The following is a 19,283-nucleotide window of genomic DNA, read 5'->3' on the forward strand; positions in this document are numbered from 1 at the left end:
TATGTATATGGCGTCTAATTTTTATAAATAAAATCAATTGATATATTTAAAAAATTTCCAAGGCCCGACCCAACCCGGCCCGAATTTTTTTAAAAAGGCTCGACCCAGCCCCAACCCGATTTTCCTACTTTTGCGGATCTCTAATAAGAATATTTATACTCATTTGTATTGATTATATTATAATTGTTAAATTATATTTTTTTAAATACCGCACAAGAATTATACTCATATTTTATTGTATCTATTTTTTTTAAATATAGTTATTTAGAATAAATTTTTAATATAATTTGTATAAAATTTATACATTTTGAAATTTATATTATTGTATAAATAATAAATAAAATCTACAATGAAATTCTCTGCAAAATTTTGTCTATTTTTAACATAGAATAAGATATATTGAGTGATCATAAAAAATGGGAGGTTTGGGGGGGGGGGTCGATTTTATTCTTCTTTCTACACCGAATGTATTGAATAATCAATTGACTAAACATTGATAAAATTTTCAGAATAATGCTTTCAGTCGCGTATTAATCATAAATTTGGCCAAAATTTTGTTACTAATATTTTTTCATTTATGCTGGTTACTATAGTGATTAGACACCAATAAAGCACAAAATATTGGCAAATTTTAAAAATACGGTTTGGAGGCGAAGCCCTTAAAAAAATTTAACCCCCCCCCCCCCCCCCATGGATCAATTTTGGCTACGCCACTGGCGTGTAGTCATCCAAATTTCTAGAAGCATTAATTCTTAAAGTTATATCATTAATTTTACGTGTTTAATAATATCATTTCTTCAACCCGTTTGTTATATATAAATAAAAAGTATTACTGACAAAATAATAAAAATTTATTAATATATCAGAACAAAAATTTTAAAAGCACTAAATATCTGGTTGCGCTAATGTTTATTACTAGATTATACTTAATAATTCGTAAGGCATATTTGCTGCTAGTAACTTAATAGAAATTGAATATAAGCTAAATAAAAACTTTAATATTGCCCGGTAAATAGACATGTGAGGCCGGGTTCGAACGCAAATTTTGTTTCTGTGTATAAATTATCAGACCTAGCCCGAAAATATTTTATGTAGATTAGGTTAAAAAAAACAAGCTTAAGCCAATGTGTTAATTAAGTTATATATTTTAACTGATTAATTCACAATTTTAAATACAAATTCAATCCCCCCCCCCTCGTTATTTGAATAATGAAACTTAATGCTTCATTATTTGAGTAAAGTCAAAGTGGATATCTAAGTTAAATTCTCCATATGAGTTGGGCTGTTTGATCAGACTAATTAACAAATCTAATGCTAATTAAAGAATTTAGGCAAACTATTTTAAAGATTATATTCAATCTAAGGTAATAATTGAAAACCTTCTTTTTTAATTACCATGAAAGATAAAAAAATGAAATATGATTTATTAACATGAAAATAAAGGTTGAATTTAAAAGAAGTATATCAATTATATCCCTCGTAATTCGTTTCTTTATAATAAAAATGATTTTTGATCTTCATGTTCGAAGATAAGCATATAAAAGAGAATTTTAACTTTAAAATAGGTTACCTAGTTGCGTTTTTGAAAATTCTAAAATATAATAACAATTAAATTTACAAGCACGAGTGTGTATTTTAAAAATCGAAAAAATATTTATTCTTAATTTTTTAAATATTCCGCTTTATTCATTTTTTGCTAATATTGATTTATGTCTAGCTAGTATCTCATATTTTTAAAAAAATAATAATATTATCTAGTTCAAAAATTAAACCATAATCAGTAAGGGATGCAAACCCAGCAAAAATTTTACGGGGTCGATTCAAGGTAAAAAAATTAAGTTGGTTCGAGTTCAGGAGAATAATTTTGAACTCGGGTTTGGTTCCGGGTTCAGCTCGGGTTTAGGAATTTTTGAATTGATAAAAAAAATCTATATATAGATCATAATTAAAAAACTATACATAAATTTAGTACAAAAAATAAAATCTTTATTTTATTTATAGGCTATTAATAAAAAGCATCATTTATTAATTTTAAAAAATTTATTTAGACATGTTAGCATAATCTTCCAAGAGTTGTTCTATATCCTCGATTTATTCAGTAAAAGAATGAATTTCAAATCTGAAAAAGATCTTTCAACGCTAATATTAAATATATTTGTATGAAAATATGATAAATTAACTTGGGTTGCAGGAATTTCAAATAAGATTTTGGATAAATATATAAATCAAGGTGCTACAGCTTGGCAGACTCCCAAAATGCAAAATATTTTCTTTCTTATCCAATCTTTTAAAATCGTCAAATTCAATAATTAGTATTCCAATACTTTTCTCTGCAATCGTTGGCCCTCTTTTAGTATTTTCTCCTGCTTTTCTTTAAGTTGAATTATTTCTCTAAATCATCTTGTTCAATAACTTCATTCGAACTATTATTATCAAATAAAATGGGCGTAGATATGGGTTTAATCCAATCTGTAAATTAACAAGATGCCTTTTCGCATCAATATTCATCATCATTAAATAATATCTGTAATATTTAAGGATTTATACCGTTTATATTTAATTAATTGAAAATATTAAAAAATCTCATTAAATTATTATTTGTATTTACAATTTTACTATCTTAATATATGATGTAAAACAATATTCACTGAACCCGGGTTCAAAAAATTTCTGGGTTCGGTTTGGGGTTTTGGAAATTTTTTAAACGGGGTTTAGGTTCGGTTCAGAATTTTTTTCAAAACTCAGGTTTACTTCCCCGGGTTCGGTTAGAATCGCTGTTAACCCGGTTATTTGATTAGTTTTTAAAGCCAGTTTAGTCCTACTCTTTCGTCGCATAAGGTATAAAAACATAAAAGTCTTACTCATAATAATTAATTATTCAATTATATAATGTTAAGAAATTCTAACCATGGAGTTTTAGATATACTATAGTTTAATTCCATTTAAATAAAAAAAAAAGAAGATTTGTCAGACCAAAAAATAAAAATCGGAATAATAAGCTGCTTTTATTAATAAGCTGCTTTTATGCATAAATTATTTCAATGAAAATTTATTATGAAGCGGGAAAGCTTTGTCCCAAATTTGCTCATAATTATTTCATTATCATTTATGCCAAGTCAACAATGCTATGAATAAATGCTACGATGGTGTTCTGTTGTATATTTTTCAATATATAAATAGGAAGGGGTATAAATTGTAATATATAATATAATGTTAATTTTTTTAAATATAAATATTTCATTTAATTTTTTTTTATAAAGAAAAATAAATTTTTGAAATATCGCTATTTCGAAGCACATGTTTCATTCGTAAGTATAAAATCTTAAAATCTATTATTCTTTTCATTATTTATATTATGATAATCTATTTTTTGGATAACTATCAATATATAATGGGGGATGTTGGGGCTTAGGCCTTACATAGATTGAATATTCAATTTGATTTAAAAATATGATACATTTTAGTGTTGTTAAAGTAACTAGTTCCTGTAACTTTACCTATAACTAGTTACATTTTTGTTAAAAATAACTGTAACTAGTTATATTTTAAAAATTGTAACTAGTAACTGTAACTAGTTATATTTTTGGAAATGTAACTGTCAAAAGTAACTAGTTACTTTTAAAAATATAATAAATCTAATAATATATTTCAGTAATTAAATTTATTTTTAATATGTTTTTTTAAAAATAATATAACTATTATAAAATTATAATAATATATCGAGAAATCGACAAATGTTAATTGATATTCTTTGTCGTAGGAAGCCTTTTTTGGATCAACTGTGATTAAACGTAACATTTGCTCTATTGTTTTGAATAATTTTGGGACTTGGGGTCCAAATGATCCACAGGTATCTGAAACTACCGGAACAAACAAAAAATTATTAAGGTGGCTATATTTGTTTGTTTTTGTATTTTCAGCTTTCGTGATAGAGTTGAAATAAAAAGATCTGGCAAAACGATCTACACATGTATAATCCCAAGCTAGGAATACCTTAGTTCCAAGAGACCAAGCGTTATTCCATGGGGGCTGAAGCCAGAGGGTTCCAGTGTAGAAGGAATATTTGCGGATTTCAAGATTTTATTGATGGCATAGTGCCTAGATAATTTGCCTTTTGAAAAATGACAGTATTTGTGGGGGGGGGGGGGTGTCTAAGGCTATCGATAAGAGTTTCACAAGAGACATATGATGTTGGCATTACGATTTCACAAAACGAAAACCTATAGCTAAGTTCTTCGTTGATTAATAAACAAGCCTAAATTAGAACTAGGTATAGTTTCTAACCATTTGTAGACAAGGTGGTATATGGCTGAGGCTGGAATTATTTGATCCAGCAAAAAAGTCGTATTGTTATCATTCTGTATATTCGGGGTTGAGTTTAAGGGGAGAAAGAGAGATGGAGATTTTCTTTGAACAGCTTAGAAGTGTAAGTATTCAACGCAATGCTGTATCTATGGTAAATTCCAGTCTCTTGTTTTAAATTTGGATATGCGCGGTTTGGAGAATCTTTGCTCCAGAGGTTTAATGCTGCCATATGATGTGGATTCGATAGTATCCAAGTCTCCAAGTGTGTATGAAAATTTAGCAACTGAGGATAAAAAGGCTGAAATGCTTAAGATGGGGGAATGGATACCTATACCACCTAGCTTTGATAGAAGGGCAGCTTGCATACTGAAGAGTAAAGAGAATTTGATATTTAAAATAGATTCGAGGGTATTTTTATAATGAACCTCAAGGTCTAATAATATTTCAAGGGACATGAAAATTGTTGATGAACGAAAGGCATGTAAAATTTTAGGAATGAAAAAATATTTAAATAAATAAAAGACCTGATGAGCAGGTAAATGTCTTATTCTATTGAATTTGACAAGAAATTTATCTATGAAATGAAATATAACACTTTCACCTCCAATGGGTGAACCTAGGTGGGTAAAGCTAGTTTTGTCCACTACAATAAATATTCAGGTGGGCAGTGCGATTCAAGGTGTGATAAATTAATTTTAAAATAAATTTTTTTTTTAAATTTATTAATTTAAAATTTTGTCTAAATGTCTTATTGTGTTCACAAATGATATGCAACAATAATATAATTTCCCGTCCAAATAGATTTTTTTTTTCTTAAATTGTTACATTGCTGGGTTTCATAATTTTGTAATCAAATTCAATTAATAAACCTATTTTTTAATATTATATTTCTTTACCTATTTAGCACAATATATTCCATATTTTTTTTTAAAATTTTACTAAATTAGATCATAGAACTTAGTATAAGGAACGACAAAGACGTAGATTATTTTAGAATTAAATAATTTTTGAATAAACTGCTAAATTAGTAATCATTACTTACTAATAAGAAAAACTTTCAGGCCCGGCTCGGATTTTTAAAAAATATATTATATTTATTTTTTATTTTTATAGCTAATAATGGCGATTTCAAATATTTGGTTTTAAAATATACGGCCTGGCCCGGAGATTTTTTTAAGAAAATATTTTAGATCCTGCCTGAGTATATTTAAAAAAAAATTAAAATACGTCCCAGCCTGTGTACCCGGGCCGGGCCTGCAGGTCTCTAATAAATATTTTCTATTTTCCGATATTTTTTTTTGGTTTAATTATTTTTTTATATAAATAAATTGTATATTTTTTCAAATAATTGATTATTATTATATCCTAATTTTTTTATATTAAATAAATGCGTTTATGAAGGATGTGTAAAGTAACTTATTATGTAACTAGTTACTTTTGAAATATAACGGTAACTAATAACTAGTTACATTACTGTAACTAGTTATATTTTTACCAATGTAACATTTCAAAGTAACTTTTAACAACACTGATATTTTTTAATGAGAGTGATATGAAAATAATCTTAAGAATAAAAAGTTCTAATACATTTTATAATATTGAATACTAGAAAATATTTAGGAATAATTTTCGAATAAAGAAATATACGTATATTTCTAAGAATAATGAAGCCATTATTAGACGAATAAGTTTACAACATTATTCATTTGAATCGAAAAAAAAATAATTGAGCCGTTCTAATCAAAGGCCATTTTGGAAAACAAAAAGTAAATAAAAACGTTTTTTTTGAAAAAAATGAAAAACAAAAAATAATAAATTTTAATAAAAAATTGATAAAATTTACTCTATTTCATATATGACGAATATGTGCATGTATTATATATCTGACTCCTCCATACATTTGCATTCTGTTCAGTGACGTCAGGATTTATCGAGAGGGGTAAACTTATTTAGTGATTTATTCCCAAACCCTTATTTGCTCTGTTGATTAGATATTTACTGATTCTTCCTTGGTTATTTTTATTCTCCTTTTTAAAATGTGTATCTCTGTAAAAGTTGGTTAAACAATTGGAAGCACTAATTCTAAAACTATAACAATGTTTTATGCTCTATTAGTGGAGTCGGAGCCAGTATAAATTTTAGTAACAAAATTTTGCCAAACCTTACTAATAAAAAGAAGACTAAAAGCATTTATTGTAAAAATTTTATCGATATTTAGTACTTTGTATATTATTTTAATTCGTTTAGTAGAGTAAAAAGAAAAAAGTTATTGGCGAAATAAGAAAATTTGCCATCTTGCTAGAATGGAAAATATAGAAGAACGAAACATTTGATTTGCGCTGATATTTGGTGCCTGACTAGTATTTATCAATTTTGAGAATCACAAAAAAGAAATAGAGTTATAAACAATTTGAAAACCATGTCATGCTTTAAGCGTGAAGTGAGACAAGCTTTTGGAAATACTAATTCTAAAACTTATACCAACCCATTAAGTGATGCAATATTATTACATACTATAACTTTATTCTAGATGGTAGGTGGAAGGCAACAAATATATTAGTTAAAGAAAAAAATTGTCAAAATTAGCATAATATAAAACGGAGAATATAGAAGTTCTAAATATCTGATTTGCTTTAATATTTAGTGCCTTACTTATTAATATGACAAACAATTTCGCCAGCCACAAAAAAGAATTATATGTTTAAATACATTAAGGCCTCTTTTTACTCGATTAAAAATATTTTTGGATCTAATGATTCTATGATCTTAAGAAATAACGGGGGGAGGGGGATTTGTCCCCAGGCTTCCCCGCCCCTGTCTAGGTGATTGTGCATATATATTTTTTTGGAAGGTATTAGAAGAAATAAAAGCAAATTCTGAAGGTGGGAAAAGAATAGTTTATGTAATTATTTTTCCCTATAATCAATCATTGGATCAACGCTTAACTTATAAAAAAATTATCTAAAATTTAAATAGCACGTGTATTTTATGTATAATAATTTATATGATATTTCATTCTACCTAAAGATGGCAGAATGGGTTGACTCTTCTCTTTTGCCGATATTTTGAGGCTTAAGTAATATTTATTTGATTAAAATCTTGATTTGGCCGTTCCGTTTTAACAACAAATGATAAATTTAGATTAGATTGGATTAAAACAGATTAAATAAGATGGAGTTTCAATCAATGCAACAATAAACCAAAACAAAAGTTTCAAAAATCTGGCATCTAAAAGCGCGCCATTGTGTTGTAGCTGTATATGTCGTAACGGGATATAGAATTCCTGGGGATTCAAAATTTCTCTACTAAGAATCTACAGAAATTTTTAAATTTCTGATATGACTGGAAGTGCATTTAACATATACAAAATACCAACACTGTGAATTTCAAACAATTAGAAATGTTAATCTTTTAATTTTTATTAATTTTCAGAGAGATTTTTTGTATAAATTAAAAAAATATGCAAAAGTTCTTGGCAAAAATGTCTGGATTTTCTCATTGCAATTATACTGAGTATAATACGGGGGAGAGGCCTTGTGAGATGAAACCATCTATGATTTTAGGTTTACCACAGTTATCTCGATGCAAAACATGGCAGGCCCGGCTTGTGGTCTTATGTATTGAATCACTACATTTTATTGAGGGGGGGGGGGGTTTGCTGAATTCAAACAAGGTGTTTATCCTATTGATAGTTTCATTAGACGCAAGTGACAAGTATATAAATTTGTTATTTGACATGTTGGGAGTGTTAAAGTAGGATGTGTTGAATTCATATTAATAATAAAATATGTGTCGCTTATGTACTTAAGTTGTGGATGATAATTTGTCTATTTCAAACTTAAGATAATTATGCCTTGATTATATATTTTTATTTGGCATTTCTAATATTATATTCGATGCGTACCCAGACATAACTGCTAAAAAGAATTCCGCGAAAGTTATTATAGCAATGCGGATGCATTCCTGAAATGTGGATTTTTATGAAAAAATATTTCCGCGAATAAGAGGTAAAAAAAATTTTGGGTCTGGCCATTATTTAATATTTTTCTTTTTTTTTTGGTTAGGTCCGTTTTTTTATTTAGACCCCAGATTTTTAAAATTTTATGTATTTTATGGGTCGTCCCTGGATTTTAAAATTTATTAATTATTAATCATTTTAGCGGTTTGTAAATAGCTCTACGTAGAAATTAAAGTATTATTTTTTATTTTATTTAAACCCGATTTTTAAAACCATATGATCAGACGCATGTCAATACCTTCCTTCTTTCCGTCATCCATAATAATTTCGTCCAACGATATTAAGATAAGTAAAAATGCCAAATTCAATTTATGAAGGTACTGCTTCAAATTCATATCGCTAAATTTCCAAACTAGAAAGTTTGATGTATTACTGGGATTTAGTTGCAGGGCCAAATTTTTTCCTGATCCAACCACAAAACGTTACTCATAGAAAGTTAAATTATAAAATAATTTTACAAAATAGAAATTTTTTTTAAAGGAAAAAAAATAATATTGTTCCCTCAAATTTAAGATAAGCTTACAGAGTTCTATTTAAATAGAATTAATGAAAATATATATCAAACTAAGAGTAGCATATTTTGGGTTTTGCTTTTGTATAATCTGATAAGAAATTTAGTTAATTTAATTAAGGGGGGGGGGGCGTAATAGATATTTTCTTTCTATTTTGATTATGGTTTATAAATTTCTGAGATTTGTAAGGGTCGAATTTTTAGGCCCTGACCTAATTAAAAAATTACATATTCTTAAGCCCGGCTTTTAAAAATATTTTTTGGCCTTGCTTCAATTTTTTTTAAATTATTTTTTGGCCCGGCTCATAAAAATTTTTTTTGCATGGACCATGTTTTAAAATTACAGTCATATTATTACGATATTTAAAATTATCATAATCTTAACTGTATTTTTCAAATAGATTCTCCAACTGGTTTGATATAATTAAAGCTTAATTATTATTACAAAAATATTTAAGACCCTACCAAGGCGTGCAATTTCATTTTAAACCCAACCCAGATTTTTTAAAATCATGCTATCTATGGCTCCAGCCAGGGCTAGATATATGGGCCTGGATGATTCCCTTCCTACATATCTCTGATAAATCTTGTTTAATATCTAATCCGATAAAAATCAAACCGAAGGTACTTGCCTTTCTTCCTTCCATTTATTTTTCTAAATCGTTTATTAAATTTTTTCAGTCCTTTCATTTTCCAATCTTTTAATTTTACTTCCTGGTTTAACTCTTTTTATTTTATTATATTTTTCTCTTACAATTAATTTATATAGAAGTATAATTTTTTTGTTAATAATCTAATTTATAAATCTTTTTTTAACAAAAAATTAAAAATTAGTTTTAAATATACAGATTTATGTGTATATAATAAATGATAAATAAAAATAATTAAATTAAATTAAACCTAACCAATTAAATGAATAAAATTGCTGAGGTTGAGGATTATTTTTTTTGTCTATACAATCCATTTCTTAAAATACTGATATCTCTTTCGTTTATTTATAATAAAAATTTCCTTATTTTAAAGGAGGTTGTTTTTGTTTGAATTGAAAATCAAATTATATTTCATTTTTATATAAAGTTAGGGTTTAATATAATTTATGAATGATAAGAGCTTATAAAATAAAACACAAATTAAAGCCTTAGCAATATAAAAATATTGTATAAATTTCCGATGCTATTAATCTCAATGCGATACGATAAGTGAGTTTTTGTGAGGATTTAAAAAGAAATTATTTAAAAAAACGCCATGCCTATGTAGGGGTAATTTTATATAGCTAACACAAGCTCATTACTTTACCCTACATTGAATTCATTTTTTAAACTTAGCCAGATTCATTATGGCTATATATTAGTATTATTTAATATACTACTATTTATTAATATCAAGTGGTATATTTAGATCACATGAACCAACCCTGAACCCGATTTTTGATTATCTCTAAAAAATATCATTAGCTAACCGCCAGCCTTAGCTTAAGCAGATCCAGAGATTTATGGTTTAATGAATCTCGATTTACTCTCTAAATATTTATGCAAAGAGTCAAAATTTATATATAATCGAGAAAATACTTTTTTTTAAAAACTCAATGTTAGTGTCGAGGTATATTCCATATAACCAAAGAAAAAAAATTAAGAAGGACATCGATTAAATACCTGTTTTATTACTTTTATATATAAATTTAAATTCTTTATATAAATTTTTTTAATATTTATATGAATAATAAAATAGTATATAGAGGGCGCTATTTTTTAAAAATATAATTTCTGCCGGTACCTACTCCGTTACGAGATCTAATAAAAATTTATGATAATTTATAAATCGTCATGTTTTTTAAATAAATGCGTTATATTTATATAAGGAACCGGTCAAGATCCCGGTATATTTTAAAAAGATTCATGTAAGGTAATTTTTGATTAGAAAAATAGACTTTTTAATTTAATATATATTGATAATAAAATATTATATAACGTTTGAATCACTTACACAAAAAAAATATCAATTGAAAAAAAAAGAAAATATGGTAGGGGGAGAGAGTATGACGCAAGATGGTCAATAAAAAATGAAGGAGTCATGAAGACGGTATCGTCATACCAAACGCGTAACCAAAGGAGGGAAATTTCCTACCCCCATCTCCAATTTGCCTGTTATCGTAAATATCATTTTAAGCTAATAAAAATTTCCCCCATACACTCCCCCCCCCCATTCCTCTCTCCCCAAAAATTAGCATATTATAAATAAGAATTTGAAAGCAAAATTAACAGAGGCTGATACATTTTTAAAATAACGACTTTAATTTAAAATATTTAGAAAAAAAGTACTTTTTAAAAGAAAGTGAAACCCTAAAATTGTTTTTATTATAATCTAATATCGCCAAAGGTCCACAATAAGTGGGCCTAAAGCTCTCCAATAAAATTTATAATAGAAAACCTCATCTAATAGCGCTCTACCCCCCCCCCCCCCTCGCAAAATCCTGGATAGGCCAATGCATCCTTCGAAAAATAGGAAAATGAGGTGGGGAGCTTCGATTTGAATTTCATTTTTTTGTTAATTTTGATTTGGTAAGAGAATAGGGGATAAATTAGAGGGGGGGGGGGGTAGGAAGTAAAATTTTAGTGGAGGGGGTGGGGTAATATCGTCATTAACTTGGGTATATAAAAACTGATGTCAAGACTACAAAGTTTGCCAAGAAACGTGCATAGATATATTTTAAAATGGGAATTTTCTTTTAGAAATTTCTTAGATTGTAAACTTAAAGTTTTGCTTGTCCATAGCGATTGGTGTAAAAACATAATTAGTTCATTTTGAGTATTTATTTATTTGTTTTGTCAATATCAACCGGATTCGAATCAACATTTTTCGGAAAGTAAATAGAAAAATAACGAAGGTTTTTAGCCTACTCACAGTAGAGGACATCTAAATAACTAATTTAAAAGAGGATATTATTCTAGAAACTTGTTCTAAAAAATCGGCATGTCTCTTCTTCTAAAATATGATCGATGAGATTTCTACAATTGAGAGATAAGTTTTCATAACCATTTATCAACGAATGTTACATTCAATAGGATATTCCTTCCATAAGAGAAATAAAATCATTTGAAATTTTGTTTACATCATATTATATTATATAACCCAAAAAGAAATTTTAACAATAACATTACAAGAAAAAATTAAATTGGGCTTTAAAATATGCAAATTGAACCCAAGTAGAAAGTTTCCATTCTGATTTCTTACTAAATGTTAAGTTTCTAGGCAGTATAATAGTATGGGTTGCATGAATGCAAAAGGCTAAAATAAATTTCTAATGAATTGGGAGATTGAAATACATGAAGAAGATTCGTCCCTTAATACATGAATCTGATCTTAAATCAATTTATACTAAAATGGAGATAGAATATAATAATCAAAGGTGCCTAATGTCGGCAGAAATACATATAAAATTTGAAGATTATATTTATTTTGATTTAAAATAATTTTGATTAAAATAATTATTTTTATGATTTCTAAATTTATGAATGAATACTTCTTCGACTCGAAAATCATTCATTGATATTAAAATTACCATTATTAATTTTATTTTAAATTATTTGCCTTAAAATGTAAATTCAAAATTAAATATTATATATTAATTTTTTTTCGTTTGAAATCATATAAAGTTTTTTATAATACTATTACTAAAATACTTACTTATTATTCGATTTAAAAAAAAAATTAAATTACATAATATTTGATAGAATAGATAAATCAAACTGTTTATTCCAAATATAGCACAAACCCAAATATTAAAAAAAAGTATATGCTATTATATTAATTTGTTATTAGTATCATTTATTTAAATTAGTTTTAAAAAAAACCAATATATCATAAAATAGTAGACATTTGATCTATAAAATTTAAGATGATTAAAGGGTTAATCGCTCAACTGAAAGAAGGTTCAACTGAAGTTTTTTAAAATTAAAAGTATCTGAAGTAAGGGGTAGGATTAAAGGTTAGAGTTATGAGGTAGGGTATTATGGTTTGGATTTGGTTATAAAAAGATTCCCTTTTATTAATATGCCAGCCACACAGGATATGTGATTGAAAATAAACGAATTATTTATTTAAACAAATCAGCTGTTGTAATAGCAATTTCTTTGAGTTAGACCATAGATAGCATCAACTATTTGTTTATGATCAATTTTATTATGAAAAACTTATTCCTAACCTTTGGTATTATTGTATACTTATCGCTGCGAATTCGCGCTAACTGTCACTTCCATTTTTCCAAAGCGGCTTCCTAAGCACGTTTCCCAGCAATTTTTATATTCAAGAAAAGATAATAATTTGTTTAATTAAAAAAAATTTGCATAATATAAATTTGCCACCATTTAATCATTAATGAAATTAATTAGAGAAATTACTATCCTGCTTTTTTGAAAATAAAATAAATAGCTTAAAACGTGCCCATGGACCCGCCTTTAAATAAACGACTTATCCTGCATTCACACTTAGGGCGAATTCGCGGTGAAGTATACAAAAAAAACAAAGTTATGATATGTAATACTAAATTAGAATTACATTTTATGCTTGCATGAAAAATAAATTTTTTAAAAAATTTATACGAGTAACAATTTAATTTCTTTAAAGATATTTTAAACCCCCTACCCTCCTTCCTGAAATTTATAAGATTATATAAAGCCACCAATGAAAGAAGGCCTCATTAAAATTTGTAACGAATTGTTTTAAGAAATTAGGTTAAAAAAAGTCTTTATTATAAAAAAAATAAAATATTTAGCATTTTTATATTTAATTTTTCACATTTAAAATTGATAAGGTATATTATGTTCCTAAAAAAGTAATATGCTTGGAATTAAATGTATACATATGTTAAATTTTGAATAAAATTAAAATTTATTTGATTAGATGGAATATTTGTAGAAATCTTCAAAATAAAATTATTTGAATATTTTAGCAAACAAAAGGTTTTTTATTTCAAATTTATTTTTTAGGTTAGTAAAATTGAGTGTATCAAAAACACAAGCCACTATTTATTTACTTCTAAAAAAATTCGAACCGGGCTAATTTAAAAATAAATTTAAATTATATCGATTTTTCTATTGTAAATCATATAATTTAAACGCTTAATATTCATTTATGCTATTCATATTATTCTAAATATGCCTTTGAAGCAATAAGACGGCCATAATGATTCAAAATTAACTTATCAAAAATACAAAAAAGGCCGGGCCTAAAAAAACCCCGTCTCGACCTCTCCATATCTCTAGAGTATAATAATGAACCGTTTATAAAATTATTTTAGAGTAAAATAAAAATTGTGTTAACGGAGAACTAGCATATACTATTTAAAATTAATATGTTGACCTTACAGAAAAAAACGTAGCGATTTAATATATTGTCAACTCTCGCCATTTTGATAGGTTAACAACTTTAAAATAAGTTGATTTTAATAATGTTTCATACATACAGCACAGATCTCCAAAAATTGAAATATTATTGATTCCATAAAACATAAATGTTTATTTAAATTTTTTAAAATTTATTATTTAGCAAGGCGAGACCTGACAAATTATTTAACGTGTATAATCCTATGTCTATCAAAAAAAAAATTCTATCCTAAAACATTTATTTATTTTTTAGGATTTTAATTTAAAATATTAACACGTTACTTATAAATATAATGTTCAGTTTTGTTTTCATCCGCTGAGACATTATATTAAAAATATAGATAGGAAGGGGTGCGATAAAATTGAGAAAAATTTGAGATAACAAATAATTTACTGCTATCATAAATTTGGTCAACAAATTTTGGAATAATTTATGTAATACAATAAAATAATAATACAATCTTCTTTCTTACTTTCTTATTCATTCATTCACTTTCTTTTTTCAGGTAACTTTAACCTTTAACCTACTTATATTAAATAGTAAGCGTAACCAGTTTTAAAAAAGTATATTATTGTATTTCTGTTTTGTATAGGACAAATCACATTATTAATGCACTATGTCAAATTACAATATTTTTTTTTAAAAAAAAGAAGTCATATTATAAAAAAATGAATATATAAATATAAATACAATTTGATGGTAACAGGTTAAAATAATTAAATTATGATCGTGGAAGTATTTGATTTACTAGGTTTCGATTTTTTTTGTCTTGGATTCATTGATTAAAAAAATATATTAATTTCAAGGTAAAATCAATCTATCATTATCTTTTAATCTTCTTAATTAATTTGTATTTAATGATTGAGTTTATTTTCCACAATTTTAATGTATTTTTCACCTGTTTTTATCGATACGCGGATATAGTAGCAAAACAAACAATATTATCAAAATATATATAATAACACGTTCGTCAGTCATGGCTAATTTGTAACTAATTTGTTGAAATTTTAAACAAATTTGAGAATGAATATAAATTGTAAAATTAGCGGTTTCTTTTTTTTGGGCCATCTTCGCATATTTATATCCTCTTTCAAAGAAAACTTTTATATATAAATAAAATCAAGTTTTAGGGTGATTTCCTTAAGTTATTATCACTGATGATCGTTTAGAAAATATTTAGTGTACAGAAAAGTGTAATTAATTTAAATTATATCCATTCAAAATATTTGCGATAACTTTCTTAAAACTTTCACTACGAGTGTAACGCGTTTTAAAAATACGTCAAACTCAAAACTAAGCTGAAAAATTAATTATCAATGTTGTAAAATAAAATTTTAAATAAGTCTAGAGAGTCAAAGGCAGGCTCTTGCTCAACAATCCTCAATTTAATTTAATTTGAACGAGCTTAAAAATATTGTCCATCTTAACAAAACATCTTTTTTAACATAGTTATATAGATCACTACGCCATTGATAAGGTGTAAAAAATTAGTAACTAGTTATATTTTTTAAGAAACTAATTATAGTTATGTTTCAAAAGTAATTAGTAACATTTTCGTTATATTTCAAAAATATAATAGTTACACTTTATAAAGCCATTTATATTTTTTAACTTTTGAGCACCAAATTAAGTTAAGGTGTTAATCAAATATTATCAATTGGAAATAAATGGTGGAAATTTTTACAACAGTAAAAAAAATTAATTAAATATTTGCAAAAAATTTACAATTTTAAGCCAACTAAAAACTGATGAGATAAATCAATTTAAATAATTTAAAATCAAATCAAACCTAAAAGTTAATAAGCACAAATAGAATTTAAAATTAAAAAGTTTTTCCAATTAGAATGATACCTACAAAAATATGCTATATAAAAAATATCTCATCAAGAAGCAGTTGAAGTTATTAAACAAAATCAGTTTATTGAAATGAACTTCTTTATCGATTTCTAAACTTTTACTACTTAAAATTTCATTCATAATATAATATGTCGTCGAATAATAATGAAAGAAATTCAAATCAATGATTAAAAATTTTTTAATCAAAAATATAGGGGCTATATTTCGATCATATTCTTTCTGTTATCCTTTTCTCGTACGTTAATTACGTTCGTCGTTTTTATAATGGGATTAGTGAATAAGTAATTTAGATTAGAATATCAACTACGTATTATTTATGCAATTTTTTATATTCAAATATAAATAATTTGTAAATAAATGATTTAAATTGTGTAATTAACCCTTGAAGAATAACATGTAAGCATTCATGGGGTGAATACGGATCAATTAAACTACTATATCTCAGTCTCAGTCATTCATTCATTTTTCATCATATTTATATAAAATATTTTAGAAAACATTCATCTATCTAATATGTTAATTATTTAAAAATATGATCCATTAATAACAATAATGTAAGAGTTATTATCAGAAACCTGCAGGCCCCACCCTGGGCCGTATTTTTTTTAAAATACCCAAGCCAAGGCCTACAAATTTTTTTAAATACCCTGGCCGGGCCGAATACTTATAACCATTATTCTACAAAAATTAAAAATAAATAATATAGTGCTGTAAAGTAACGTCAACGACGTTATATTTTTGAAGAAAAGGAACGTCATATGGCGTAAGCTGTGTTGAGCACTGAGCACTCTTGTTTGTCTGATAAAAATTTTGAAAATCAATTGTTGCTAAAAATAAATAAAAAATTGTTACAAAAAGATGTTATCTCATATATAATTTTATTATAATTATATATATGAAATTTTTTTTATAATATATTCTTTTTGCATAGTTTTATTTTATTACTTTATTATATATTGTCGGAAAAGAATAAATATTTTTTTGTATATAATATTTAATTTTTTTAAGTAACGAGTAACCAGTTACTTTTTGAATAGTCGGTAACGCGCTTTCCTTTTTAAAAAGGTAAACAGTAATGAACGCGTTCCTTTTTTCAGACGTAACGAGTAACGGTAAAGCGTTTCTTTTTTGTAGTAACGTTTACAGCACTAATAATATATTTTGAATTGTGTATCATAAAACAATATATATTCATTTATCATATTTCCTATTTCCATTTTTCGATCCTCACAGTAAATATTTCTAGTAAAATATTATTCAACTAATCAATATTTTAGTCTGATATTCAATCAAATTAAAAACATCAAAGATAAACTCAATATTTAAAATATATAGGGGAAAAATTTATTTTCTATAAGTATTTTATCTCACTTTTCCTCTGTCGCAATTGCATAAGAGGGAGAGAAGGCAAAATGACTGATACATGTATAAAAGACTATACTAAATTACAAGAGGAACCGTAAGGAAATTACTATCATCTAGTTGACTTGAAATTGTGGTGATTCAAACTCTCCTTTTACGACAATTGAGGAAATAATATAATTTGAAAAGTTATATATGGATTTTCGCCATAAAGGGATCCGTTAAATGCAGAATAGGTATGCATATTTTAATTTTTTTTAAAAACCAAGGCCTAAGAAATGACAAACCCTGACCGAAATTTTTTAAAAGAAATCAGGGCAGAAAGAATTTTTAAAAAAAACTAAGCCGAATTTTTTTTTTTAATCTGGTTAGGGCAAATGGTACCTCTGAAGGTCTCTGGTTATAATAAAGTTAATCAAAAAAATTTAATATATCTTAAAAAATTATTTTCCATATTAACAAATTATTTTAACATAAAATAAACAATAATCTTTATTTTTATCAATATTAACAAATTAAAAATATTGGTAGGTAGGATTTTAATTATCTTTGAGCAGATAAAATTTGTATATCTCAAAATATATCTTGTTTAGCCAAAATCATTAAACTTCTGACAAATCTAAACCATAATATATACATAGGTAATAAAGTTATTCTTAAAAATTTAGGGTTCATATGATTTTCAAGGGAATAGCATAGTCTATGTAATATTTTTACCTTTTAAAAATAAGAATTCACTTAAAACGCCTAAAATAGCAAATTTTCTGTGGGGAGGGGGGTGGGGGGTAAATTTTATGAACCCTCGGTAAATATGGCCCTATCTTAGAAGAAAAATAGTTAAATCTCATAATCCGATCCATTATAATTTGATATTTTATATAATGAGATATTACTAAGCTTAGCGCAATAAATATAAATAATAATTCAAAATTAAATCATCTTTTAAGATGGTGACCTAACCATTATGAACATGATGGAATCATTATTAAAATTTGTATATTATTTTTATTTTACCGCATAATCTCACGCAGCCTTTTATATATTTGTCATCTTCGTAAAATTTAATCATATGCGGAATACGTGAATTTAATCTAATATAAATATTTGTCGTTTCGTTTTCATTCGATAGTTTTGCATATTTAAGAATTTATTTGAAAGCAGAACTATTAATTTGATAGTCGCGATGACAAAAATGGTTTGAAATGATCAGTAATTTGTATTTTATATTCTATCATAATCTATTTCATTTGATATATACATTTTAATTATCGAAATACATGGAAGTAATGTAAATTTCTTTTTTAGGTATTAGACATAAAATACCTCTTGATGTAATATATTTTTGTTCAGAGATATTTTTTAATATAAAATTTACAAATAATTATAATTTTTTTTATAAATTTTTATTTTTTTATTTTATGTAAAAAATGTTTTTGGTTATTTTATATTTTCATTTTATTTTTAAATATATATTTAAAATCAATATTTCCTATTTATAAACTATATATATATATATAAATTAAAAATTGCATTTGCTTAATTTTATAAAATAATTCATGATGAATAAATAATTTATATAAATTCTTTGGAACACAAATAAAATAATATATATTTCAAATTAATAATTATTATAATAAAAACAAGAATTTGATATGCACAGCACATAGAATGGAATTAATTGTTTATCTATTTTTCATAAATAAAACGAACGCGATCAATTTATTTCAATTATATTTTTTCATAATAAATAATATTATTACGTAGATATCTTTATATATTTTCTTCCTTTCCATGATTATTTATCGTCTGCTATCTACTTGTCTTGTTTATAAAAATTATAATAACACA

The 19,283-nt window shown here is 25.7% G+C and overlaps 1 protein-coding gene across 3 annotated transcripts in view; it reads right to left on the bottom strand.

Annotated features, from left to right (window-relative positions):
• LOC135922765 (uncharacterized) overlaps nt 1–18,630 on the bottom strand; it is a 122,432-nt gene extending 103,802 nt beyond the window's left edge. For 2 of the 3 annotated variants that reach the window (XM_065457223.1, XM_065457226.1), the window contains exon 1: nt 18,450–18,630. In XM_065457223.1, coding sequence (XP_065313295.1) covers nt 18,450–18,504 — 55 coding nt within the window. In that variant the 5' untranslated portion in view covers nt 18,505–18,630. Of the gene's footprint in view, nt 1–2,050; nt 2,071–18,449 lie in introns of those variants that run through there. The other variant, XM_065457224.1, reaches the window with a different exon arrangement.
• Between the last annotated feature and the right edge of the window lie 653 nt (nt 18,631–19,283).

Source organism: Gordionus sp. m RMFG-2023, chromosome 1, assembly GCF_954871325.1.
Source record: "Gordionus sp. m RMFG-2023 chromosome 1, tfGorSpeb1-WG-v2, whole genome shotgun sequence".
Classification (NCBI taxonomy): Eukaryota; Metazoa; Nematomorpha; class Gordioida; order Chordodea; family Parachordodidae; genus Gordionus; species Gordionus sp. m RMFG-2023.